Below are 27,637 nucleotides of genomic sequence, written 5' to 3'. Positions count from 1 at the left end.
GTTATTATTGCAGAACAGCAAGGCAACTGAAAACTCTGCCATCGAAAAAGGTGATTCTATCGCGTCGTGACCCGGAAGCGCATCGTGAACAATGTTTTGCTCACGAACAGAGTCCGGACATACTTTCCTGGCAAAATCAAATATCCACCGACTTGAAGACTCTTCGCTTTCGTTGGTCGTTATACGTTATATATTCGGCAGTGTTCTGACTGTGTTTCAAAGAGTCCTCATCGATGTTTCTCTCGACATCTCGTTTACAAATTGACGCCAACATCAGCGTTTCTCTGCTTTAGCCAAGCTTTTGAACTTAGTATCAAGCTCCGAATATCATAGGGGTCATTCACTTTTCACGTGGACAGATTTTTAACAATTTTAAACCCCCCCTCTCCCTCCGTGGACAACTGCCCATAAAAAATTGTATGGACCGTGAACATTCCACAAACCCCCCAAAGCTGTCCACGTGGAATGTGGATGGCCCCATGAATAGTCGCCAGGTATACCTTTCTGAACGCGTTGGATCTTTTCGTACAGACATCAGAGCACTCTTTGTCCCACCAGGGAGTGGGAGGCCGTTAATTGATCGTTCCACCAGGATATTTTTTGTTTGGGTTTGTAACGCGGCATCGAGAATCAAGCGCACGAGGAGGATTTATTCTTCAAGTGATGGATAATGTTGAATCGACTCGAAAGCTTCTAAAATCGTTCTCGTATATTTCATACGAAATATCAATTGGTCGCAGGCGAGTTGACCCGTTAGTAATTTAAATTAAAGTAGGCAAATGGTCGCTACCGTGAGAATCGAGGATTACTTTCCATGCACAATCCAACCGTAACGACGTCGAACATAGGGAAAAATCCAAAGCACTTGGACGCACTGAAGGCTTAATGACACGTGTCATTTCACCGTTGTTTGAAATTGTCATGTCGAAGCGGTTATCATTAGGAGCGGAACCCCAAGCCACATCGTGAGAGTTGATATGTCCCAAAATCAAACATGGCGAGGGAAAAAGTTCAATTAAATTAAAAAGCAGCCGTTGCCCAATCTGTGCTGGGGGGGGGGGAGGGGTGGTTGATAAATATTGAGGCAATACATAGCTCTTCACCTTGTATTGTCATTTGACATGCGACATGCCTAGGAACATAGGAACAAGGGGAGGTTAAGACGACAGAACGAATAGCACTTCCCAATCCCTAGAAGTACTGCTCCATAACTCCTGCAAGGTAAACCGTGCTTGTATGGATTTTAAACTTGCCTTTCTATCCAAGGAGCAATTTAAGTGCCTAGTTTTTGTTTGTGGCATCAAGTCCTCGAAGGACTCCGATATTCGGATGCGACTGATCACGAAGCTGAACGAATCGTCGGAGATAACGTTGGCGAAGATCGTGGAGGACTGCAGAGCCCCGACGAACCTCAAAAAACGACACAGTGCTGGTAGAAAAACCTTCACCAACAGTACGAGCTGTGAAGCACAACACCAGCAAACCTGTCAAGCCGTCACGTCATTCGTCGGCTGCTGCGGGTAATGGAACCAGGGCAGATCAGCCACGGTCTCCGTGCTGGTCGTTTGGAGGAATGCTCTATTCGAAGGACTGCCAGTTTCGGGGTCATCTGTGCCGAGAGTACGGAAAGAAAAGACATAAAGAGGGCTACTGTGCCTGCTTCTCTGCAAAATCATCATCCGGCAACGCGAAGTCAACCAAGGTGGTCTTCGTAAACTCAGTCAGCCGTGGGAAGAAATTTGCAGAGTTGCGGATAAACCATGTTCCGGTCCGACTACAAGTTGATTCGGCGTCGGACATCAGCATTATCACCGCCGAAATATGAATGCCTCCAAAAGCCTAACCCTAGCCGAAACAAAAAACAAACAGCCGAAACAAACAGCCAGATCGAGAAAGAAGGGTTGGCCTTGATCTTCGCTGTAACTCGCTTCTACCGAATGCTTTTCGGAAGACACTTCACGTTGGAGACAGAACACAAACCATTGTTGGCCATATTCGGATCTAAAAAGGGAATCCCCGTTTGTTTGTAGGCTGATAAACACCCTCATTCGGCCTGATGAGGAGTACGTGATAGCATCGATCGAGCTGGAAAGTACATTCCACTATGTCGTTCATCAATCGCCATCAATCAAAACCAGAGCGGATCCTGTTCTCCAAAAAGTGCTTCAGCACGTCCAGCAAGGCTAACCGATCAAGATTACCGACGTCACCGACTCATGCCAGTAATTATATCTTCGTAAAGACGGACTGTCAGTCATTTCCGGCTGCCTTGTCTACCTTTCGAAGTACCAGAAGAAGGTCCTCCAGTTGCTGCACAAGGGCCACCCAGGTGTCGCGCGAATGAGAGCAGTTTCACGTAGCTACGTATACTGGCCTGGTATCGACGAGTGCATTGCCAAACTTGTTTTTTCCTGTACCGAGTGTGCTCGGGATGCCAAAACTAACACTAGAACCTACATGGAGTCCTGGCCCGTACAAGAAAAGCCCTGGCAAAGACTGCATATTGATTACGCTGGCCCTGTTGACGGTTGGTACTACCTCATCCTGGTCGATGCATACTCGAAATGGCCGGAGGTCGTCCGAACTCGTCAAACGACATCACCAGCTACCATTGAAATTCTGGAGGGCATCTTCGCTCGCTTCGGAAACCCGGAGGCACTGGTTAGTGACAATGGACGCCAGTTCATCAGCGGGCAGCTCGAGGGGCTCTACGACACCATAGGCATACTGCACATGTAGACACCACCTTTACACCCACAATCCAATGGACTTGCAGAAAGATTCGTTGACACGTTCAAGCGAACACTCAAGAAAATTACGGTGGGAGGAGAGGGACCTTCTTCGCCCTGTCAAAACGTGTCCGAAGAAAAATCGCCAGCCGAGATAATGCTTGGTAAAACGATCGAATAGTTGACCCCGATTATTGTTCGATTATAGTTCAACCGCAGACAGACGACCAAGCTGAGTTGCAAACTTGTGTAAAGTTTTTTGTAATAGCAATCCGTAACCAGATAGCGCTACCAGTACCGCCAGCCTCGTGCACCAGCGAAAAAAAAAATGAATTGTAGCGATAAGGTCACCAGGCGGCGCTAGTGTACAAGTGATATATAGCGCAATTTACTTCGAAAGTTTACACGGAAATTTTGATCAAAGTTGTTCTTGCTTGGAGGTCTGTATGTGGTTCAACTTTGTCCAAAAATGGGAAAATTGGTTATGCCAGCGGTGACGAAAACACAAGAGATTTCGAAACCTCTGTTCTCACTTATTTTATATTATCCATTTAGTTGAAAATTGTAGTTGTCGACTGGCGACAATTGGTTTTACTCTCATGCCGCACATTATACCTTACGTCGCAAATAGTGCGCTGTATAGTGAATCTGATGTGCTATAGACCTTATTAGGTGCGAATGTGTTAGTGCCATTAGATGAGGAAAATATTTACAAATAGCTGTTTTGTTTGCAATGCTATGTTTTTAGCAGCTGGACAACTCAGTTGAACACTCATTATGTGTTTTAAACTTGTTTCTGAATAAATGTTTTCATTCGTGATCAGAAATCGGAAGAAGCTGCTGAACATAATCGTCTAAAAATGGAAAAAAGTGATAAAAATCGAAGCAACGAGATGCGATGATTTACAGTTTAGAGGAAACAAAAGCAACTTTACACGAGTTTACACGTTTACTAGTGTGCGTAGGTGAAAAGTCACTTATCTCTATACAGCGTACTACTTCCCACGAAATGATAATTAAAGTCGCAGCGAAAAGTCGCGCGCAACAAAAGTCGTGATTTAGATTTAGTGCTGCGACGTTAATATTTCATTCAAAATTATAAAAATGCCCGCACGAACGAAAACTAAACTTCTTTTTTTGGGTGTTCACAAACAAAACACTTGGCGTCGCGACTACGAAGTTAAAAAAGATTTTAGGGGTTTTCGCACTAACGCGAACTCACATAAGCAATTGTTAAAATATGTGTGAGTGCTAGAGCTAAAATATTTCCTTCCCTCTTTTTCGCATGCAAGAACCGCACGAATTCGCGTTGACGGTGTTGCTGATATTTTGTTTGTTTTTGCATGCGAAAATGACGAAATGAAATATTTTTGATTTTGTCATCACGCAGTGGTATAACAACAGGAAGCAAGTCAGGCTAACAAAATATGCCAATTATCTCTGGCAGATTTTGAGAGGTGAACACTGAACACATCTAAAACGATTTCTTGGATTGGTGAGTATGACGAAAAATGTTGCTCTTCTTTGTATGAACAGATGTCACATTCAATATAATTTCAGTTAATATGAAGCAAAAAATTACTAGGCAGTGTAGAGAGGAGCAACTTGAACCAGTCAACATCGAACCAAGTAATGACCTGTGGGCTGCCCACGGTACTTTTGCTAGAGAAACATCAAGATACAAAAACATCAACCATTTGGTTAGATTACCCGGGGAGTTACGGCAGTATTTGCATGGCAATTTGGCACCAAGAAATTCTGGCCCAGTTATAGTATGGAACCGAATTCAAGGACAGATTCCAACGCTTTAGAAAATACCGATGAAATACATGCCAGTTCTAGGAACATCCGTTCCTTCAGAAGTCTATTCAGCAAAGCCGGTCAAACGATTACAAAGCTGCGAAATCGGCTCCAAGGACCCCACCTAGAAATGTTCCTAATCTAACAGTCGATAGGAGAGGATGATTTCACTGACGGCACCTACTCACGTCACAGGGTGTCTAGGGCCATTCATTGTCATTCGAATGTTTAGCATTTTTGAAATAAATGTGTCTTTTCTCGCTTTCCAAACGTTAACAAGTAAATTTATATGGTGGTTTCTATTTATTGATTCGTTTGCCTAATGTTTAGGATATAGGATTCGATCACTTAAATCTAGTGTAAAGATTTTCGTACAGCAAAATCACTTGCAAACGAATGCACAATTGCAAAACTGAAGAACTAATTGAATCGGAAAAATACTTTCTCGAAGATTCATAAAGAGTTAGGCCAATTGAACTAATAAATATATTAAATTATATGGTTTCAAACCGAATAGCCAAAAAGTCTCTTAAAGAAAGTTTTAATATGTTGTAAAATTGTACAATATTTTTTGCTGCAAAAAAGCAAAGTTTAGGTGTTACACTATTTTACAATGAATTTGCAGCAGAGATTCGATCATAGGCTTGTTCGATGAACCAACTTCGTAGTCCGTACATCGAAATCAAGAGAAAGGCCACAAAATATTTCTAGAGCTTTCTGCCAGATTTGTCAGTAAAATCTAGAGATCAAGTTTATTGGTAACTGACTGTTGGTCAGCACTAACATTTTATTTTCGAACGTAGGACTCACGCAATCAGATAATCGATTATCTCGATTAATCGAATATCTTGCGTAAGCTAATCGCGTCCGATTAGCGGACACGAACAAAATAATCGAATAACAATAGTTGAAAAAATCGGACATCACTAGGAGCATAAGAAGACGCTAATCCGATGAAGCCGGAACAGCTGAAAAGAGGCAGCCTACGCAAGTCCCACTCGACATTCTACTAGAGTCATGGGGTCTGGATCGAAGTCCAGCAGACGAAACAGATCTTTCAATCGAATCCGTATGCGCCTCCCGGAAACAAGCCTGTGCAACCAGATGGACTGCTCCCGAAATCCGATCCTCGCCCTAATCGGAAACCGAAACTGCAACGACAACCATTTTTAGCTCGCCAATCCCCGCGCAGCCGGAGGCGTCCCGTGAGATATGAACCGTGCCATCTGTACTACTAAAAGGGGGAGGTGGTGCAGGGACCACCCCAGCTTCTACAAGCATTACCCAAAAACCAAATATCTTATAATATTATAAGTATTATAAGATATTTGCAAAAACGCAACTACCATCCGTCAGAGTGATAGACGTCCGGATGGGGTTATGTCATCGTAAGCGTAAAGAAAATGACACTTTGATACGCATTGTACAAGTACCCATGTCCTATTTATTATACCTCGTTACACTTCGTTAATTTTTGAATAAAGCTATATTTTCTCTTGTTGTGTGTAATCGCGAGTTTAATATCGCAACAGTTTGTATTTATTGGCAATAAATATAGCCATATGACACTCTACGTATTAATGAGTTAGCAATTAGCAAAAGTTCCGCATATATTGGTTTAGCATCTCTAAACTTTAAGTAAGCGGTGCCCACCACTGTATATTGCACAAAAAATCTGTATTTAGAAAGTGGCAGTACACCATAATTCGAAAAATTATAAAATTACATTCCAACTAAAATTATCAAAATTTGACGTCCCTCCATCTCTTTAATGGCGCTACATTTCACAATCGGAACTTAACCTTCTTTTTTCAATATACACACACTTAGCGGCCAACTGTTCGTGAACTCAGGGCTTCTTCGGAGTCGTGATTCGAACATACAAGTACTAGTAGAAGTGGATTTCCGAACTGTGGGCACCATCCTGATTTCGAGAATACACTAATTGGATGGTGTTTGGCTGTTTTGGGCTGTATTTCAGAAACTGTCATCTTGGCTTTCAAAAAGGCGCCCTTCTTGATATTATGTTAGTTCCGTAAATACCTATTATGAATTTTTTGGAAATTTTACAGTAAAATACACCTCAGAAACGAAGGAAGCAATATTGAAAAGATCATCTGCATCACGAAACTACTGGGTGATTTTCAAAGTAGGGAGGAGGGGGGGGGGGTGTATGTGTATTGACATGCTTGTTGTGATTTATTTCTACCAAATGATCTACACTATTTAGGGGAACTGCTCCATTATTCATCTCATTAAGCCGATATTCACGAAGAATGCACGGATTAAACAACAAATTTTCATGAAATCATTGAACAAATAAACAAAATAAGCTTACGTGCTCTTATAGAATCGTTCAGTATTGTATATTTAGTAAACTTAGCGAGATTTATCCTGAATTTTGTAAAACAAACCATTTTGCACAACGCTTACATATCCATCTCAAAACTTAAATCACTGCTCAATTATTCATCTCACGACGTCCCCATATTCATCACACTGCAGTGCACTGTTAATCATGAATTAATCACAGTATCATGAATGAACGTAGCCGCAGCCCGTCGTAGTAGGTTACCTAGATATCCGCGTAGTTGTTTACGTGCAAATATGGTAACCTAGGTAACCACGGCAGTGCTGTCCAATTATGTCAATTATGTCGGAATAATTCAACATATTCAGTATGATTTGTTCGTATTTACAAAAACCGATTTGGGAACTTTTGATTTTCTTCAACGCAGTGAAAACAGATGAAAATACATACAGTTGAAATTTGGGAATTGTAGAAGTTCATATATTTCTGATAATTCAAGCTGGTTTTTGGAAATTTGAGGTGAACGTTTCAAAGATTTAAGTATTCTTAGTGTAGTGAGTGATTTTGTTTGGTGATTTAAATAAAAAAGGGTCCGCTAGTGATGAGAAAAACTTTGATTGGCTGCTGAACGAGTCCGTTGTAGCCGTATAGAACAATACGCGAATTTTGTTTTATGAGGTAGGTGATTGAAATAAATGAGTTTTCGAGTGCAGATGTCTGACTATTATATCAAATTTAGAGCTTTTAAGTGAGTTTTTGAGGACTCTACTATAAGAGAAATCTAAAGTGAACTAAGAAGAATCCATTCCATGGATTAGCAGATCGATTTAGTTAGAAAATATGCGTTTTTTTCTGTTTCAATTGTGTTTTTATGTTGTATGAGATGAATATATGGGCTGAGATGAATAATGGAGCAGTTCCCCTACTTACTTTATTCATTTTAGCAATTCTTAACAGCCGATCGAATTAGGTGATTTTGGTGACAATTTCAGTAAAACATTTCAATGAAGTTTAGTAAATGATGAAGATTCACCGTAAATTCGACAGCCTTAAAATCTTTCTTTAAGAAATTCTCAAAATCAATGCCGATATCACTTCGCTAAATTTCGTAGAACTTGAAAATAAATTGTTCAATTTATGACTCCAGAGCGAGTTGAAAATAATTTTGCTGGCTCAGAGAAATTTCGCTTTGACCCAGAGACCCGAAAATTACCTCTCAGACCCGGAGAAAATTCGTGTTCATCCGGAGACCCAGAGATCACCTTCCAAAACCGGAGACTTCGGGTGAAACCCGGAGAGGTGGAAATCCTAGAAATTACTCATTTTTATATCTGGTAGGTTAGGAGTACCAGTTATGGCATGAACCGGTTATGGCCTTACTTACCTTACCAGTCCAGGCCGAAGTGTCCCTTTCTGTTCGAAGAAGTCGTCTCCATTCAACTCGGTCCATGGCTGCAGCTCGCCAGCCATGTCGTCTGCGGAGGCCCCGCAGGTCAGCTTCCACTTGATCGAGCCACCTTGCTCTCTGCGCGCCCAGTCGCCTTGTTCCAGTCGGGTTGTTATCAAGAACCATTTTCAACGGGTTGTCGTCCGACATCCTAACGACATACCCAGCCCACCGTAGTCTCCCGATATTCGCCGTGTGAACGATGAGTGGTTCTCCCAGCAGCTGATGCAACTCGAGGTTCATCCGCCTCCGCCATGATCCATCTTCCATCTGCACTCCACCACAGATGGTACGCAACACCTTTCGTTTGAAAACCCCAAGGGCGCGTTGGTCCTCCACGAGCATAGTCCGGGTTTCGTGGCCGTAGAGGACTACCGGTCTGATCAGTGTTTTGTAGATGGTTAACATCGTGCGGCGGCGGATTTTATTCGAGCGGAGCGTCCTCCGGAGTCCAAAGTAGGCACGATTTCCTGCCATAAGGCGTCTACAAATTTCTCTGCTGGTGTCGTTGTCAGCAGTCACCAGAGAGCCCAGGTACACGAACTCGTCTACCACCTCGATTTCATCACCGAATATGAATTCGTGGCGGAAGGTTGACACTGTCTTCTCTGGAACCTCTTCCACTCATGTACTTGGTCTTCGATGCGTTTATAGCCAGTCCAATTCGTCCGGCTTCAGCCTTCAGTCTGATGTACGTCTCCGTCATCTTTTCAAGGGTTCGTGCTACAATATCAAGGTCATCGGTGAAGCCAAAGAGCTGAACAGACCTTCTAAAAATCGTGCCACTCGTGTCGATACCAGCCCTACGAATCACACCTTCCAAAGCGATGTTGAATAGCAAGCACGATAATCCATCACCTTGCCGTAACCCTATTCGAGATTCGAAGGGACTCGAGAGTGTTCCAGAGACTCGAACTACGCACATCACCCGATCCATCGTCTACTTGACCAACCGTGTCAGTTTATCCGGAAAGCCGTAATCGTGCATAATCTGCCATAGCTGGTCTCGAACAATTGTGTCGTATGCCGATTTAAAATCGATGAACAAGTGATGTGTGGGCATATTATACTCACGGCACTTCTGTAGGACCTGCCGTACCGCGAATATTTGGTCCGTTGTGGCGCGGGCAGGCCCGTAGGTACCGGGGGAAAAGAGGGGGGCTTAGCCCCCCCACACGCGTTAGTATTGCCCCACCACGCAATTTTCTCATGTATGTAATTGATACTAGGTGAAAAAATCCAAAAGAAAAATCTTGAATATTAGCAATAAGCATTATTGAATACTCCAGTTTTTTTTTATTGTTAACGGTATCAGTCAATTTTTTGGTCGAGCAAATATGCCAAAACGGATGAATTATTCAATCTTTTGGTGAACCAGTATCCTAACTTCCTGCAATACGATCTTGTGATTAACTTTCATGTTCAGTTCAATATATTTTGGCCGGATTTTTCCACATCTCGGAAGCATAACCCAGACCGTTACCTGGCTCGGACAGCTCTGTTCCGGTTCGGTCCGAAATAAAATCAGACTATAAAAATTGTAGTCTGACCGGACTTCGGACTAGGCATTCCACACTCTACCTGGTCTGATGGTAAACACTGATCAAACAAAGCCTATCGTGAAATTTAGAATTTAGGCTGACGGTTGAATCGCTCCATTCTCGCGAATAGATTCTCTCAGTATCGTTGGTTGACATCGATCGGCGACTCTCGAAGCTGCATTTATAACGCTGTAATTCTTTCAATGCATTTGTTGCTTCAGAGTAGAACTTTTAAAAACTTTTGTTCTTAGTTTGTCGATCGCACATGGTCACACCCTCAAGATATTTGAAAAAATTAAGTGGAAGTACACAGTTTGGAAGTTGTGGATTCAAGTCCCACCTGCTGAACTATATTTTTCGTAGTTTCTACAATCATATTTTCAGTTAATTTAAGTTTCTACCTTCATGACTACATTTACTCCTTGAACCAAAAGATACACAGTTACGCTAATCAATAGCGGTTTTCACGTCGAGCTCGAATACAAATATGTACCTAGCCGTAACCTGTGTATTAGGGTGCCAATGAAAATCAATTTTTCGAATTTCGTTCAACGATAGGGCTTTCGTCTTCTCATCAAATCATCAGTCCTACCGCTAAAATAAACTGCTTAATCCACAAAAAATAACGTTTTATTAAATAAAAATTCTCTGCCCCCCACGCAAAACGGAGTAGCTACGGCTCTGGGCGCGAGCACCCATAAATCCCGCTTGGTATTGCCCCACGAATTCCCTTGCAAACGGTGATAATCGACGGCACAGAATTTGAGACAGTACCTTGTAGGCGGCGTTCAGCAACGTGATTGCGCGGTAGTTGCAGCAATCCAACTTGTCGCCTTTTTTGTAGATGGGGCACACTGTACCCTCCATCCACTCCTCCGGTACTACCTCCTCCTCCCAAATCTTGGCAATAACCCAGTGTAGCGCCTTAGCCAGTGATTCACCACCGTGTTTTAACAGCTCGCTGGAGAGTTGGTCAGCTCCAGCGACTTTATTGTTTTTCAGCCGGCCGATCTCCTCTCTAACCTCCTGGAGGTCAGGGGCTGAGATTCTGTCGTCATCTGCGCGTACACCGAGATCTACTACCACTCCGTCGTCGTCCTCTGCTACATCGCCATTAAGGTGCTCATCGTAGTACTGCTTCCACCTGTCAATCACCTGACACTTGTTCGTGAGAAGGTTGCCGCCCAGGTCCCTGCACATGTCGGCTTGTGGCACATAGCCTTTGCGGGAACAGTTCAGCTTCTCGTAGAACTTTCGTGTGTCATTCGCACGGTACAGTTCCTCCATCGCCTCGCGATCTCGATCTTCCTCCTGGCGCTTCTTCTTCCGTAAGACCGAGTTTTGCCTGTTCCGTGCGCGTCGGTAGCGCTCCACGTTCGCCTTCGTTTGATGTTGCAGCATTCTCGCTCGTGCTGCATTCTTCTCTTCCACCAACTGTTTGCACTCGTCGTCAAACCAGTCGTTTCTCCTGTTCGGAGCCATAGTACCAAGCGCCGCTACAGCAGTACTACCTATGGCTGATCGAATGTCCCTCCAGCCATCTTCAAGAGTAGCTGCGCCAAGCTGCTCTTCCGTTGGTAATGCTGCTTCCAGCTGCTGCGCGTACTCCCGTGCAACCTCGGCGTCCCGTAGTTGCCTGGTGTGTGGTCGCGGTGGGCGACTTTGACGCGTGTTTCGCACCGTCGAAAGTTTTGAGCGCATGCATACTGCAACAAGGTAATAGTCCGAATCAATATTCGCACTGCGGTAGGTGCGAACGTTGATGACGTCAGAGAAGAATTTACCATCGATTAGAACGTGGTCGATTCGGTTCTCCACTTGTAAGTCAGGTGATCTCCAGGTGGCTTTGTGAATGTCTTTGCGGGGAAAGAAGGTACTTCTGACTACCATACCGCGGGAGGCTGCAAAGCTCACACATCGTTGGCCGTTATCATTTGATGCGGCGTGTAGGCTATTCGGCGTTATCACCGGTCTGTACATTGCCTCCCGTCCTATCTGAGCGTTTATATCACCGATGACGATCTTAACGTCCCGTTGCGGGCAGCTATCATACACCTGCTCCAGCTGCGCATAAAACGCTTCTTTCTCACCGTCGGCTCTTCCTTCGTGTGAGCAGTGCACGTTGATGATGCTGTAGTTGAAGAACCGGCCCTTAATTCTCAACTTACACATCCTCGCACTGATCGGCTGCCACCCGATCACGCGTTGGCGCATCCTACCCAGCACCATAAAGCCCGTCCCAAGCTCGTTGGTAGTGCCACAGCTCTGATAAAAGGTAGCCCCTCGATGTCCGCTTTTCCATACCTTCTGTCCCGACCAGCATAGTTCCTGCAGTGCTACCGGTTATGGCCTATGGAGTGTAAATTGAGTATTGCCATAACTGGCACAATTGCGCTTATGCGATATAGCCATAACTGGTGCACTTGCCATAACTGGCTCACCTATCCTATGTTGATTTCCAAAAAATGTTATGTTGAAATAAAATAAAACATAACGTGGTTATGTTGAAAAAAAAAACCCTTTCAAACTATATCACTTTTTTTACTATTTTTCAATACAAAGCTGTGATTTTGTTTTCTACTTTTTCGGTTGATTAACTTACGAAGTAAAGCAACCAACTCAATTAAAATAAGTGATAAAATAGTCAGTATGCGATCCTTAAAAATTAGTTTGAAAGCAGCTTGGCTACAGGGAAAAGGTTCAAAATTACTGTAGATATTGAAAAGGGTTTTCAATTTGTTCATATATTAACCAATCTGTTACTGTTACACGTAAATATAACGGTCATGTGGAATGCTGTGTTGCGTCAAGTGATCGTCAATCCATTTTCTGAACCCTGCGACATTCGCATATACTCCTGGGATGCCTGTTTCGCCGCATCCAATTCCCCAAGCTACTATTCCGGCTTGATAATAGCGATTGACGGTGTTAGGGATTGGACAAACTAACGGAGATCCACCATCGCCTTTACAGGTATCTCTTCCAGGCTCTCCACCAGCGCAAATGAAACTCGTGCTCAGTTTAAAGCGTTTGCCTAATCGAGTGGTTCTAAGTGCCTCCTGGCATTTGGCGAATGGCATTACAGGCAGCTCTATTTTTTTCAAAATTACCTGATATTTACCATCCTTTCCAAAAACGTCCTTTCCCCAGCCAGAAGCGAAACAGCGTGAAAAATCGAAGTTATAGTCTTGAGGAGGCAAACATATAGTATTGACAGTGTCGATAATTTCCGCGGGCTTATCGAGGAACAGTAATGCAACATCGTTGAAAAGTGCTCCTTTGTTAAATTCTTTATGGACAATTATTTTTTCGACGTTGCGATCCTGCAAGGGATAACAAATTTCTAACATAAACGATCAATAATAAATAATAAATTATTCACCTGATGATCATAAATTTCATTAGTTGTTTGCGTGTCCCACTCTCCTAAACGTATCTTAATCTCACGTGGTTGCTTGTTCTGAACACAATGAGCTGCAGTCAACACAACTTGAGGGTGAATAAGTGAACCGCCGCATTGATACACGTTGATAATCTGATCCAATGCTTTTTCTTCCTTCAAAATAGCGACCATCCAGGGAAATTCGCCATACTCGGATTCACTCTCGTTATTTCCCATTATTCTGAATCCGACACCATCAGCATTACGTACTCCACAGCCTTTGTACTCGTGCGAAGGACCAAATGGACTTGGAGTAACAACTGAAAAGAATGCAAATAATCATTAAAAAACAAGTAGTGAATAATAATAACTATGTAAAACAGAAATCAGGCAGAGCAAGCAGAGAACCTCAATGGCAATCAACTATCGTGCAATCGATCACAATATTGCATTACCCCATGCATCGAAACGTTAACGTTACTAACCATTAGAGCCACTTTCAAAACCTGTACTAGAATTTCTCTGGATGTGCGTCCCACCTGCCAGCAAGTTCTTCGGTGTTGTGCTTTTGATTTGTCCGACAGTAGGTGGAATTGTACCATGAACACTCGGCTTATCAGACACAGTGCCTGAGCCTTTATGGCTTCCACTGTCGCCTTTTACAGTACCAGAAGTTCCAGGAACTACAGGCGTTTGCAACCCACCACCACTCGGTTTCACCTGGGAACTTGATTCTGGCTTCAAAAAGCTGTCAGAACCAGAACCTGAAGATGGTCCTGATACAGAGCCAGAGCTTCCCCCTGTTGTAGTTCCAGGAGGTTTTCCCGAACTGGGGCCTCCGGTACTTCCAGGACCTACGCCCGGACTAACATGACCTACACCACCGAGTTGATTTCCTTCAGTAGCTCCAGTGGGTGAACCAGAACCTGATGATGGTCCTGATACAGAGCCAGAGCTTCCACCTGTTGTAGTTCCAGAAGGTTCTCCAGAACTGGGGCCTGCGGTACTTCCAGGACCTACTTCCGGACTAACATGACCTACACCACCGAGTTGATTTCCCGGAGTAGCTCCAGTGGGCGAACCAGAACCTGATGATGGCCCTGATACAGAGCCGGAGCTTCCACCTGTTGTAGTTCCAGGAGGTTTTCCCGAACTGGGGCCTCCGGTACTTCCAGGACCTACTCCCGGACTAACATGACCTACACCACCGAGTTGATTTGCTTGAGTAGCTCCAGTGGGCGAACCAGAACCTGATGATGGCCCTGAAACAAGGCCGGAGCTTCCAACTGTTGTAGTTCCAGGAGGTTTTCCTGAACTGGGGCCTCCGGTACTTCCAGGACCTACTCCCGGACTAACATGACCTACACCACCGAGTTGATTTCCTTGAGTAGCTCCAGTGGGCGAACCAGAACCTGATGATGGCCCTGATACAGAGCCGGAGCTTCCACCTGTTGTAGTTCCAGGAGGTTTTCCCGTTCCTAAACCAGTAGCACTTACATCTTTAGAGGCATTTGGATTAAATCCCATCGTTCCAGGTGCTTGACCACCAGGTGAAGGTTTACCGGTAGTAGAACCAACTCCTAAAGGACTTCCACTATTATTCATTTGATCAAGACAGGGGCATTTACCGGGAACGACGGCTCCATCTATCGGACCCTGAGGATGAATATCGCCTCCCCCAGCTGATACTTCTTCGGTTGGTTTAGATCCAATTTGTTCCGTTCCGGGATGACCGCTACTTCCGCCAATATTTCCTCCACCTACGTTTGCACCACCACCGGTTCCTGCACCAGCGTTTCCATGAGGACCTGAATCAATCTGCAAATTTCCGTGTGTGGGTGGAATGGTTCCATGCACTTCGGAAGTTCCAGATGGTGGTGGCTCCTGGATACCGGTATTATCCTCATCCTCATCGTTGGGAATTTTACAACACTTCAGTAGATAATGTTCGCATGGATCGTCTGGGTTGAATCTAGAATGCAAATTTTGCATTATGATAAACATTGTGAACTGTGCAAAACTCTTCTTACCGGATATCAATTATGTTCGAGCCATCTGTATTCAATATTCCATCCTTGCAAAGGTGGAGTTTGACGCATTCGCCATCTGGACATTTCTGTTGAATATAAAGAAATAAATAAAACATTGAAACCGGCAAAACAGTCGTGTATTATATTACTCACGATAACCTCATCCTCCGAATGAGCCAAGGTCAGGCTGAGCGCCAGCAGTAAGCTTAACTGGAGAGTTCTCATTCTCCTTGCGCAGGGCAGCTATGCTAAATACGAATGCAAAATATCAGTGACAAGTGCAATGGTGAGATGCGGTAATCTATTCTTTACGATAACCTTTTCGATTTCGCGAAAACAGTTTTGATCGTGACTTCAGTGAAATTTGGTTAGACTCATAATGAAAACATGGCATCAATGCGATTGTACTGGAAATTCATTTATTTGTAATCAAATATTGCTGTTTTCCAACAAGATGATTATATAATCACTGGAGCACCGTGGACAAACATTGTTTCAAGGCTCAGGACTGCTGAACGATGTTGAAGTGGTTTTTGTTACCAGTTTCAATTGTTGAAATGAAAGTAGTCAATACAACTAGCAACGTGCATGGCATAAGGAGTAATAACAAAAATCTTAGTTTTTTTTTTGAGGCGCTCTTACTCAACAACAAACACACTTAGAGAAATAATGAAAGTACATATGTAAGAGAGAGCTTACCTATTTCTCCGCTTTATGTCAAAATGGCGTCGAAACAAGGAATCTTGTACAAGCCCTAAACTGCACAAAAATTTCGGCAAGAAGTTCACGCTAAGCAAAGCAAAAAAGCGAAAATCTCCCGGTTCGTTATATATTATAAGCTGTTGAAACCGAACGACTAACAGTCACTTTTTTGTTCTCCGTATTGTTGGTTGAGTTGGATATCTATATTTGAATAATCTAATGTAGAAGAGAGACTATCAGAGGAATGGATGTAAGGAGTTGCATAGCCCATCTGTAAAAAAGGTGATTGACTACAATGCAGCAACTTGGCATAACGTTGGCATCACATGACACCCGCTATAGTATCAACAAGGCATTACTCGTTAATGTCAGTATAAGTTTGATCGAGTAACGCTAAAAATGTAAATAGGTGTTATTTTTTCAAAATAAATTAACCATCACTTCACCGAACTGTATATACAAGTATGGTAAGTATGGTAAAAGCCGGTACCTCTACCCTAGATGCTGCATATCCATGCCAAAAAATCTCTCTGCTATCCGCAACATTGTCAAGGCATTGGAATCTGATTTCATCAATCAATTTTGTTATTACTTTATAGTAGGAGTTCACTATGACTCACTGATTCAAACACTCGGGTGGCAAACAGTTTTGAATTTTTAATAGTGTTCTGCCGAGCAAAACATCAGGAAACATGACAAAAGAAAAAACCTGATTTTTGAGGTTGGCTTTCTTGAAAAAGCTTAAAAATGTAAGTTTGCGAATTGACTGTTAGTCCAGAAGCAAAACTCATTTCGAAAGCCAGTTTTTTTGAAATATGGAACACAGACTTATACAGACTTTAAAATACGGTAAACAGATATGTCAAAAAAGCTGGCATCTCAAACGCAGTAGACAGTCTAAATCAATCAATTGACCAAAATCACAATCAAACCAATATTTACATATCGGAGGTTAGAATCAAAAACAAAAACTGCTATTGAGTATGTATTGACATACAAAATATTTCTTAGTTTTAATTAAACAAAACCCGCACGATAATGAAACAGCTGGGCTAACCCACTCAAAAGAGAATTTTCTCCGATTTTAATCTGTTGTATGAAGTCCCTGTATTGTGCTGCATATCTATATTGTGAAACTGAATAGTCAAACATTAACTATTCATACAGTAGGGATTAGAATACTCTTTTCAGGCCATCACTTGCACACAAATGCTACCGTAACAGAAAACTGAATGATCTGTTTATTCCATACTAACCGATCTAGGCCTGGTGAGTACAGTAAGTAGTAGAGGTTATCAAAAATATTACATCTCATCTGAAATACCTCTTGTCATTCACTCGTCACAAAAAAAACTACTGATAGTGATTTCTATGATTTCTGGTAAAACCGAAAAAATTAGCCAACCACACTTTCCCCTTGCAGAATGTTTTTCGAATTCAATCATTAACATAACTTCAGCCGAACGTTATCACAAGGTCATACAATTAGGAGTCGATGCCACACCAAAAACTTGTTTGATTCCAGCACTAATTCGGTTTTCCCATTCACAACTAGCATTCCAGTTCAGTACTTCTACGGGGTATTTTTACGCTCTGATACTTTATTAAAATTAATTTTACCTAAACGAACAATGTCGCACCGGAAGTTTTTGAATACTACAACGTTAATCCAGCAAAACAACTCAAGAAGGTGCTTTCCACTTTAACTGTGCGGTTCAACGATTCACTAGCGACTAAAGTTAGAATTACTGGTTTCTCGCTAAAGTAACATGCATGGCAATCCGAATCACGGGAAAACCACCGATCGTCTTGTTTGATTGTATTCCTCACTTCACCTTTGGTTGCCGCTATCGCCTTATGGATTATACTGAGATGACGATGCTGAGGGACCCGAATACATGCAGACTTTTGAGCGCTAAGAAAGAACACAGATGATTCTCAAATTAAATGAACAAATATGCCAAAATATTGATGAACACGAATATGACAAATCACGGTAATTGGGCAATTCTATGTTTCCTTCTAGTGCAAAATAAAAGTCAGACTAAAGCATTGTTGATGTGAATTATTACAAGTGGCTCGAATGTACGAAAGAGAAAGTTACTTTTACCATATGCGTATCAAACATTTGTATGTGTGCTCACAAATAAAAATGCAGCAGGAGCAGCCACTCTAGCCTGGTGATATAAATTTATTATCAATCCTGGAACCCGAGCAGTTTCATGTTCATTAAATATAAAACGAACCAGAGCTAGGAACAAGTTTGTACGTTAATGTACGTTAATTTGCAAATCTTGAATAATCCGGTGGCCGTCTTTATGCGCCAATTTGAAAAACAGTCACCTTGGACAATGCGGCTTGGTCGATCGTACACTGTGAACTTTTTTATTAAAGATTCATTTAGTGTGGACAACGAACATACAGTACACGAAATATTTACGATTGTTATAACAATTTAAACATTTGAAAAAGTAGCATCCGTGTTCGGTAGCTGATGTCTTTGAAATGTCGAGTCAAACGGCGTGCAACGTAACATGAATAAACCTTGTGCTAAAACAAGTTTTTTTTTTAATTTTTCGTAAAAGCTTAGCCTGTACATGCACGAAGGGATTTTGAAAATTCCCATTTTTACGAAAAAGGTTGGCTTTAGAAAAAAAAATATTTAAAATGGGCGAAAATTAACTCGGTGTGGTTATTGAGACTCCCAGCTGGTCTCGAGGTACGATGCTGGCCTAACAAGGCAGTCGTCGTAGGTTCGAGTCTCGGCTCGGGAGAGACTGTTAGTTTCAGTAGGATCGTAGCGCTAGCCCCGCAATTGTCCTGTACACTCAACAGTTGGCTGCGAAGTCTGTGTATAATAAACAGAAGGTCGAGTTCCGATACGGAATGTAGCACCAAGACTTTGGTTATTGAGATGTCATCGAAATATGAAGAAAATCGAATAGACCATGAGATGAATCGGAAGGCAACTGGGAATGTGAAAGCCCGGAAGGTGTTGGATTATTTCGAGCGTAATCCGAACATTTTGATCCGTGACGCGGCTCTGAAGGCGAAGTATTCTGGCTGGTTCATTCAGTAAACCATGAAACGAGCTGGGCTTTGTGTATTCAAGGTCCGGAAGGCACCGAACCGACGTGATCAACAAAACACGGCGGCCGAATCCCGCGTAAGAAAGCTGTATCGGGAGTGGTTAACGAAACCGATGTGTGTGGTTATGGATGACGAAACCTACATCAAGGCAGACGCAAAGAAGATACTGGCCAAATGCCAATGCGGTAAACTAAGTAAACCGTACGGGTACCATCAACAGAGAAACTAACACTTTACAGTACCGAGTGCTTCCAGAAACGTCTGTTGCCCTTCCTGCGGTCCCACGGAGGCGAGACATCATTTTGGTCGGACCATAATTTTGGTCGGACGTTGGATTGGTACAGACACAGACAGACGTCCAAGCAAGAACATCATTGATCGAAAATTCTGTGAAAATTTTCAAAGAGAATTGCGTTATAAATCACTTGTACACTAGTGCCGTCTGGTGACCTTATCGCTACAATACATTTTTTTTCGCTGGTGCACGAGGCTGGCGTCGCTGGTAGCGCTATCTGATTACGAATAGCTACTACAAAAAAACTTTACACAAGATTGGAGCTCAGCTTGGACGTCTGTCTGCGGTACAGACGTTGTTTTGTAACACAGACCGCCAACCACCCAAATATACCAGAGATTCGTCAAGTGGAACGATTTTGGACCATAATTAAGACCAAATTTTGAAAGTTTGTCCAAAGTGTTGAGGAACGAGTTGAAATTGAAGAAAGAATGCATGAAAATGACCAAAAAGGTCGGCTCAACCATTGCACAAAATGTAATGAGGTCTTAAGGGAAGGGTACGGGCTTTCAGTGATGGAAATTGAATAAAGGCGGCATCTATAAATTACGTAACGCTCATAGGGGGGAGGGGGAGTATCCTTGGGTGTTATGATATGTTACATAGGGAGGGGGGGAGGTGTAAAACCAGCGCTACGTAACAAAAAATCTATCAAGCAAATTCTTCTACAGCGTTACGTAATTTTTATGGGGGATTGGTGTTGGCGTTACGTTTCGTTACATATGGGGGGGCAAAAAATGGGTTTTTGCGTTACATAATTCACGGATGTTGCCAAAGTAATTATGCCGAAACAAAATTCATATGTATTAGTTCATTCCCTGAAAGTTTCTAGAAAATCACACATAAATTTTTTTTGCGAACACTTTTATCTGATGCGTTTTTCTCGAATATAGGCTTTATTTATGCTTCTTTTACATTAGGCGTCGTACACAAATTACGTAACGCATGAAAGGGGGGAGGGAGTTTGAATCAGCGTTACTTAGCGTTACGTAGGGGGGAGAGGGGGTAGTAGAAACAGTTACGTAACTGTGATATTTGCTCGAAATTGAAAATTTTGGAGGGGGGTCAGGCTGATTACCGTTACGTAATTTTAGGGGAGGGAGTCATGTCGAACGTTACTTATCGTTACATAGGGGGGAGGGGGGTAGGGGGTCTGCAATCTAGATTTTTAGCGTTACGTAATTTGTGTACGTCGCCTTACGCCTAACGGACCTGCAACTAACATTGTACATTTGCCTACAGTATTCTTTATTTTTGGTGCGTTTACTAACGAGACTCTAAGACTATTTCTTGTAAATAAAATGTACACAGACTAACTGCCAGTTTCATGCAACGACAAAACTCGAGAAAACCGTTGGATGATTAAATTGAAAAAAAAAATGCTTCCAGAGATAACAAGAAAACGAGAATCATCCCGCTTCATATACCTTACCGTACCAAACAGTTTCAAGCCGTGGTGTGGCCTTTGCTGTACGTGAGAGTCGTCTCCATTCCACTCGGTCCATGGATGCAGTTCACCTGCTCTGGCTAACTTGGAGCAGCGACGAATTCTACTCGATCGGAGCGACCAAAGTATTCACGATTTCCTGCCATAATGCGCCGTTGAATTTCTCTGCTGGTATCGAACTCGAGGTGGGAGGTTTGGCCTTTAGTCCGATGTATCCACCATCTTCACAAAGGCCCGACCCACAATGTCGATATCGTCGGCGAAGCCAAACAGTTGAACCGACTTTTGAAATATCGTGCCACCCGTGTTAATCCCCGCTCTTCTAATACCTTCCAGGGCAATGTCAAACAGTAGGCACGAGAGACCATCACCTTGCCTTAAACCTCTTTGGATTTCAGAGGGGCTCGAGAGTACCCCCGATACTCGGATTACACACATCACTCGATCCATCGTCGCTCTGACCAACCACGTTAGTTTGTCCGGAAATCCGTAGTCGTGCATATTTTGTCAGAGCTGGTCTCGATCGATTGTTTCGTATGTCGGTTTGAAATCGATGAATAAGTGGTGTGTGGGCACGTTGGATTCGCGGCATTTCTCCATAACTTACCGAACCGCTGATCCTTGGTGGCGCGGGCAAATGATGATAGCCGACGGCAGAGTATTTGGGAGAGTAGCTTGTAGGCGGCGTTCAGCAGAGTAGTTGTCCGGTAATTGCAGCACTCCAGCTTGTCGCCCTTTTCGTAGATGGACATACAATACCTTCCATCCACTCCTCCGCACAGTGATCGGAAAGGACTAAAATCAGGGCGAAATTAATAACTCCTGAGGGTTGCCTCCTAGATGAACGATGTCTTCTCTAAAGTTGATTCTAAAACTATGGACCACCTTTTGGTAATGACTATGTAGTCCAAAACTTCACCGCTAGGGCGACGCTGTCGCTAATTTCTTAAAGAAGAAAAATAGAATGATAATGTCTAAAGATAGTCTCTAGAGAGTAGTATTTTGAGAAACTCTAGAACTTTAGATATGAAGTTAATACATGATGTATTTTTTGAGAAATCCAGCAATTAATCCATCACATGGTATACGGCTACCTATTCAGCTTTCCATGAGCGGTAATGAGGGACAGTGCACGCAGCCCATCTTGACGTTTTCTGTAGGTCATGGAATTTTCAACCACAGTAAAGGAGTATAAAACATAACAACATCGTAACGTAGCATAGCCACTTCAACAAACACTGGGCGTTTTGTTATTTGAATTTCGTCGTTAAAGTTACTCGATTCGCACCGCGCAACTGTTATCATTTGAGTCGAAAAGAAGGTCGTTGGAGTTTATTTCATACAGGAAAAAAACAAAATGATTGAAACAGGAAAAACTTTGTCAATTTGAAAATAGCCATAACTTTACGAAAAATGATTCATTCTTGACGCAACCGGTTTTATTTTATTGGAAAAGTTTCCTAGTTTCCTAATATTACCAGCAAACTAGACCAACGAACATCGGGATTTTCCCAGATTTCAGAAGTGTGTAAAACTTTTTTGGCATCTTGTTTTATTTAAGTTTTTATGTTGCCAATGAACTGGAATTCGTTCCGAGCAAAATTATATGGTTATAGGAAATCAAACACTATTTTGTATGATCACTATTCTACCATAATAAATCTTGTATGCTTCATCGAGTTAACTACCGGTAACCCTCCAATAAAGCCGTCACCAAGTAGTAAGTTACTGATCCTGCAAAAGTATGACTGCTTTGTGATAAAGTAATAATTTTCATGCTCTTTAGTTTTGTTTCTAATGTAAGTAATTTTTACTTCACAATCAATCTAAAGATTAGCTAATTTTTTCTTATACTAAAAGATGCTTGCTTCAAGACCGGTGCATTCCATTTACGTGATGTATTATTCACTTTAAGCAAAAGGTAGAAACAATTGGTTTGTGTAGAGAGGTTAGCTAATTTAACAGTAAATTAAACGGAGAAACAAAAAAAACTGTGAAATTTACACCTGATTACCACCCTTATATGTGTTTTAGGTCGTGTCCAACTTATGTCTGATTTCAAAATAGTAATCTAATTTTTCGATTGAGTCGGAATATTAGAGATCGTATGTTAAAATAAATTCAAACGAAAAATTGAAAACAAATATGATTCTAATTTAGTTTTCTACAAAAATGAAAATGAGGCTGAATATTTAGATATGATTTTTCATTTATTATCTGCAACAGTAGCATACGAAAACAGACTCCAGGTCGGCTTGTTTATATTTTAAGATATGACCTAATTAAAATTTCAGATGTTATTCGCTTGTCAAGCGACTTTCGCCAAGTCCAATGGTAACTTTGTTTAAAAAACTAAAATTTTGTATCAAATGTTCAGTAAAATCTTGAAATATCCATGAAAAATGTTATCAAATTGCTCGTTTTTATCACTGAAGAAGTAATTTTTTCCTGGCACACAGAAAAATGTCGAAAAACACTCATTTAAATTTTGAAACTTACTGACTAACACTTACTTTTTGAGTTTTGCTTATCGCGTAAATTACTTTTCTATGACTAGAAAAAAACTGATGATCACTCTACGTTACAACATACTTAAAGTACCTAGCGCAATATATATTGTTAGCGCGTCGCATCGGTTCCTTTTCACCTGTATAAGCTAAGTTGCTCCTGGAGTTCATCTTCGTTTAAATTAGAATTCATACAAAATTCTTCGTTTTGCTTCTTTAGAAGATCATATATGGCTGCCAATTGAACCTTCTCTATTCTGCAAATAGACGAGTTATTATTTATTGTATTAGTTTTCTAAGATTTAAACTATTGATAGTTACTGTTTCTCTACTTCCTTCTGCTCTTCGGTTAACGTGTTTTCCAAAGACTTTAACTTTGCAGTTTTCAGTTGCCGAACTGATTCAATTCTCATATCATTTGTATCACTATCTTCACTTTCGTCAGCGCTGCTACTGGTAACAATGAGTTTCTGCAAATATTTTCAAAACGAATTTTCGTGTATCAACTACAATGTTGTTTACCGACAGTACGCATGACCTTGAAAATTACCTCTTTTGAAGATCCTCCTCGAGCTTCCATGTTATCGGTTGTTACGGTCGTCAAACGCGTAGCTATACCCATATAAATTGTCAGCACAACTATTGCAACAGATGTTATTAAACTAAATATATAAAAACAGGATAGATTGCCGAAATAAATGGACAAATTCTCTAAGTAATTCATTGTTGAGTTCTATCGGTTGCTAAAATATCTATAAACTCGCGATTCTCTTTTCGGACGATTTGTTGACGATATTGGGCGATAGCATCGAAGTCGATATAATCGATATTTTTACAGGCGCAGACCAACAGATATACAACACCGAAGGATTTATTCTTTCTGACGGAGTTACGATGCTGCCAACCCAATTTGTTTTTTTTCATGTGTACAGTCCAGGGGTGGCATTGTGCAGCTCCATTCGAACGATTTTCACTATTTTCCAGTACGACACATACTGCCAGTTTTGCCTTAAGGTGAATCGGGATTGTGGCCTTTTCCTATACAATTTTGAGGTTAGAGTTCCTTTTACTTCTGTATTTTGATGGTAAAAAATTCGGCTTCCACTAAATAAACAGCACTCAAATTGCTACTTCAGGCATGCAACAGTTGTGAAAACAATTGATCAAAGTTTCATGTACGTAGTCTTCATAAATCAATAAAAAATTAGATTGCAAAATTCGAGTTGATCGCGACCACGTCCCGATTCACCTTAAACTAAAAAGGAGCTGCCATTATTGTCATTTGTCCTTCGGCTCATCTAACCCACAAAGTCGAAAAAAATATGAAAAACGAAACACAACGCCCACCAGCGATCATTTAAATAGTTTTGTTCGAGTTACTCGAAACGAAATGCGCAAGGTCACCCCAGTCAGGGCTGAATTTGGGCGTTGGGGGACCCGGTGCAGATTTTTCGTGGGGCCCTTTTTGTTCAAAAAATTTCGACGAAAAATTGTGCTACGCCTTCACAACTGTTAGAAGGTGACGAGCAAAAAAAAGCCTTCACTTCGTTGATTCAACTACACACAGCATTGGTACAAACTGGAGAGTTGTATTGCATACAGGAAATAAAGTAACATCTATCACTCTGCAACTTCCATCCTGCAAAGTGAGTTGATAACCTATAAAATTGGGTGAATGAAAAATTAATCGTTTTTTTTTTTTCAAATATTCTTTGCAGCAAAAAACAAGATCTGAGAATAAATAGTTAATCTGAACATTGAAGAATTCTCTATAAAAATAATGAGTCGCGAAACTTTCTCTTTTTCTTCCTACACCGAAGCACGAAAAACTGTTAGTGAAGCACTCGTTATTTTGACAGTTCAGTTTTTCGGAATGTCGGTAAGAGATTTTTTTGTTCGACGAAATCTTGGTTAAAAGTTCAGAGATTCGGTATTTCAGTTTACTGAGCTCGGAAATTTTCGGATTTACGGGTTTTGCAGGGAAACGAGTTTACGGTATTCCGGTAAACACTTTCGGTTTCCGATTCCTCAGTAATTTTTTACCGAACAACGGTAAACTAAAATATTTAAAATAGTTCGGTATTTCACTTTACCGAGAAAGCATAATGCAGTTAAGTGTGTAAAGTCCTGAAGTTAAAGTTTGGCCGAATGACACTGTTTCGCAGAGAACCGACTAACAAGCGACAAACAAACAGTTTGAAAAAAGTGTGTGAAATTGTGCATGTGTGTCACGAAATTTTCTCCGAATCAAACCCGTCGTTATTGTTAAATGGTGAGGTAAGGTCTAGTGCCCAAATCTCTATAAATCATTAATAAATACTTAAAACATGTTTATAAGGAATTATAGTGATTTTATAAGGAATTATAGTGATTTTATCGAACCGGCACGCGCAAGTATCCTGGCTAGAGAGCTGCGGAAGGTGAATGTGGAGGTTGTAGCTATCCAAGAGGTGCGGTGGCCGAAATCGGGAGAACGCGAATTCCGAGCAGTAGACCCTATTGCAGACACTTCATTTAAGTACCACATCTACTATAGCAGGGGCGTGAAAGCAGAAAGAGGAGTCGGTTTCGTGCTAATTGGAAAACAGATGAAGCCTGTCATTAGATGGAGGCCGATCAGTGACCGTATATGCGTGTTGAGAATTAAGGGCAAATTCTTCAACTACAGCCTAATAAATGTGTACGCACCGACAAACGAGAAACCCGATGACGAAAAGGAGGAGTTCTATGAGCTCCTGGAAAAGACATACAATGAGTGCCCAGGACACGATATAAAGATTGTCATCGGAGATGCAAATGCACGGTCGGGCAGGAAGACTTCTTCCGCCCCGTAACTGGTAGGGAAAGCTTCCACTCTACTACGAACGCCAATGGCCTGAGGCTTGTTAATTTCGTTGCAGCTATGGGGATGGCCATCTGTAGCACTTATTTTGCACGCCGGAACATACGTAAGCACGTAAGCACACAAATGGAGAGCTTTTCTCTCAAATTGACCACGTTCTGATTGATGGACGGCACTTTTCAGACGTTACATACGTGAGGTCGTTCAGAGGACCGAACGTTGACTCGGATCACTATCCCGTAGTAGCCAAAATCCGCGCCCGGCTGTCCAACGTGTTGAAATCCAAGGCAACGAGGAGGATGCAGCTGAACATCATGCGGCTATCAACTGAAGGAGTGGCTGCAGAGTACTCGCAGAAGGTTGATGAACGGATTGAAAAAAAAAATGAAGGGAAGCTGTTTGAACAGTGGAGGTACATCTACAGTTCGATCAGCACTACAGCGCGAGAAGTGTTGGGTACAACTGCGGCAGCTGCGTCCAATGAGTGGTTTGACGCTGAGGGCCAGCGAGTGACGGAGGAGAAAACCGCGCCAGGGGTCACATGTTGGCCACGGCAAATATCGAGATGCTAGAGCCACTGAAAAGGGACTCCATCGCCGGAAGAAACGACAGCATTGGGGGCGTATTCTTGCGGAGGCGAAGGTTGCTTCTCCAGGCACGATGCGAGGAGCTTCTACAAGAAGGTCAACGGAATCAGGAATCGAAACGTGTCAGCCCCTGTCATGTGCAACGATAGGGAGGGAAACCTGATAACCGATAAAACAAAGGTGGCCAGGCGTTGGAAGGAACACTTTAGTGTGCTGTTGAACGGTGAGGGAAACAGTGGAGTCGAAAGGAGCAGGATGACTATTGAGAATGATGGTCAAGCTGTGGATCCACCATCCATGGACGAGGTGAAGAAAGCAGTGAAAGAGCTGAGAAACTGCAAGGCAGCCGGGAAGGACGGCATTCCCGCCGAACTCTTTAAAGTCGCGAGCGAACAGCTGTATCGTGCCATCCATCGGATCATGCTGAGTGTGTGGTCTGATGAAGAATTGTCCTCGGACTGGTTTGAGGGTCTCATATGCCCGATCTACAAAAAAGGTCATCACCTGGACTGTAGCAATTATCTGGGCATAACTCTTCTCAATACCGTGTACAAAATTCTCTCCCGCATTCTGTTCCACAGACTGAGGCCGTTGCAGGAGACCTTTGTTGGCGAGTACCAATGCGGTTTTCGAGGGGGACGCTCCACGACGGACCAAATGTTTACCTTGCGACAAATCCTCGATAAATTTCGAGAACTCAACTTGTAGACGCACCATCTGTTCATAGACTTCAGGGCAGCGTACGATTCAGTTAGGAGAAATGAGTTATGGCAGATTATGACCGAACATGGCTTCCCAACAAAGCTGATTAGGCTGATACGTGCCACTCTTGCAGGTTCTATATCAAGCGTCAGGATAGCCGGTGAGATATCGGACTCGTTCGTGACGTTAGATGGTTTGAAGCAGGGTGACGGGCTGTCGAACTTA

The 27,637-nt window shown here is 42.3% G+C and overlaps 3 protein-coding genes across 4 annotated transcripts; 1 reads left to right on the top strand and 2 right to left on the bottom strand.

Annotated features, from left to right (window-relative positions):
* Positions 1-2,340: 2,340 nt before the first annotated feature.
* On the top strand, positions 2,341-2,739 carry LOC129720229 (uncharacterized protein K02A2.6-like). The gene has a single exon (XM_055671679.1). The coding sequence runs from the start codon at positions 2,341-2,343 to the stop codon at positions 2,737-2,739; it is 399 nt and encodes a 132-aa protein (XP_055527654.1).
* A 9,812-nt stretch (positions 2,740-12,551) lies between these two features.
* On the bottom strand, positions 12,552-18,491 carry LOC129720702 (uncharacterized transmembrane protein DDB_G0289901-like). Of its 2 annotated transcripts, none has more exons than XM_055672300.1 (6): positions 17,563-18,491; positions 15,394-15,488; positions 15,241-15,326; positions 13,696-15,182; positions 13,211-13,530; positions 12,552-13,151 (listed from the first exon to the last, which is right to left on the bottom strand). In XM_055672300.1, exons 2-6 carry the CDS (start codon positions 15,463-15,465, stop codon positions 12,594-12,596), a joined length of 2,523 nt encoding a protein of 840 aa, XP_055528275.1. In that variant the 5' UTR covers positions 15,466-15,488; positions 17,563-18,491; the 3' UTR covers positions 12,552-12,593. The 2 variants fall into 2 exon arrangements, with proteins under 2 accessions (XP_055528275.1, XP_055528276.1); XM_055672301.1 differs by lacking the exon at positions 17,563-18,491 and adding an exon at positions 15,940-17,177.
* Positions 18,492-22,592: 4,101 nt separating this feature from the next.
* On the bottom strand, positions 22,593-24,176 carry LOC129720704 (uncharacterized). The gene is made up of 3 exons (XM_055672303.1): positions 23,832-24,176; positions 23,603-23,751; positions 22,593-23,538 (listed from the first exon to the last, which is right to left on the bottom strand). The coding sequence occupies exons 1-3, from the start codon at positions 24,003-24,005 to the stop codon at positions 23,418-23,420; spliced, it is 444 nt and encodes a 147-aa protein (XP_055528278.1). The 5' UTR covers positions 24,006-24,176; the 3' UTR covers positions 22,593-23,417.
* Positions 24,177-27,637: the final 3,461 nt, after the last annotated feature.

The sequence above is a fragment of the Wyeomyia smithii genome, chromosome 2 (assembly GCF_029784165.1).
Source record: "Wyeomyia smithii strain HCP4-BCI-WySm-NY-G18 chromosome 2, ASM2978416v1, whole genome shotgun sequence".
NCBI classification, from domain to species: domain Eukaryota; kingdom Metazoa; phylum Arthropoda; class Insecta; order Diptera; family Culicidae; genus Wyeomyia; species Wyeomyia smithii.
The sequence above is the reverse complement of the archived record's forward strand: the minus strand, read 5'-3'. Positions and strand labels throughout refer to the sequence as shown.

Excerpts from the sequence above, each read along its gene's own strand:
- LOC129720229 (XM_055671679.1), top strand. The coding sequence starts at position 2,341 with ATGAGAGCAGTTTCACGTAGCTACGTATACTGGCCTGGTATCGACGAG.
- LOC129720702 (XM_055672300.1), bottom strand. The coding sequence starts at position 15,465 with ATGAGAACTCTCCAGTTAAGCTTACTGCTGGCGCTCAGCCTGACCTTG. Across the intron at positions 15,327-15,393 it reads ATTCGGAGGATGAGGTTATC|AAATGTCCAGATGGCGAATG; the intron begins GTGAGTAATATA and ends TATATTCAACAG. Across the intron at positions 13,531-13,695 it reads TTTTGAAAGTGGCTCTAATG|TTGTTACTCCAAGTCCATTT; the intron begins GTTAGTAACGTT and ends CATTCTTTTCAG.
- LOC129720704 (XM_055672303.1), bottom strand. The coding sequence starts at position 24,005 with ATGAATTACTTAGAGAATTTGTCCATTTATTTCGGCAATCTATCCTGT. Across the intron at positions 23,752-23,831 it reads GAGGAGGATCTTCAAAAGAG|AAACTCATTGTTACCAGTAG; the intron begins GTAATTTTCAAG and ends AAATATTTGCAG. Across the intron at positions 23,539-23,602 it reads CAGAAGGAAGTAGAGAAACA|AATAGAGAAGGTTCAATTGG; the intron begins GTAACTATCAAT and ends GTCTATTTGCAG.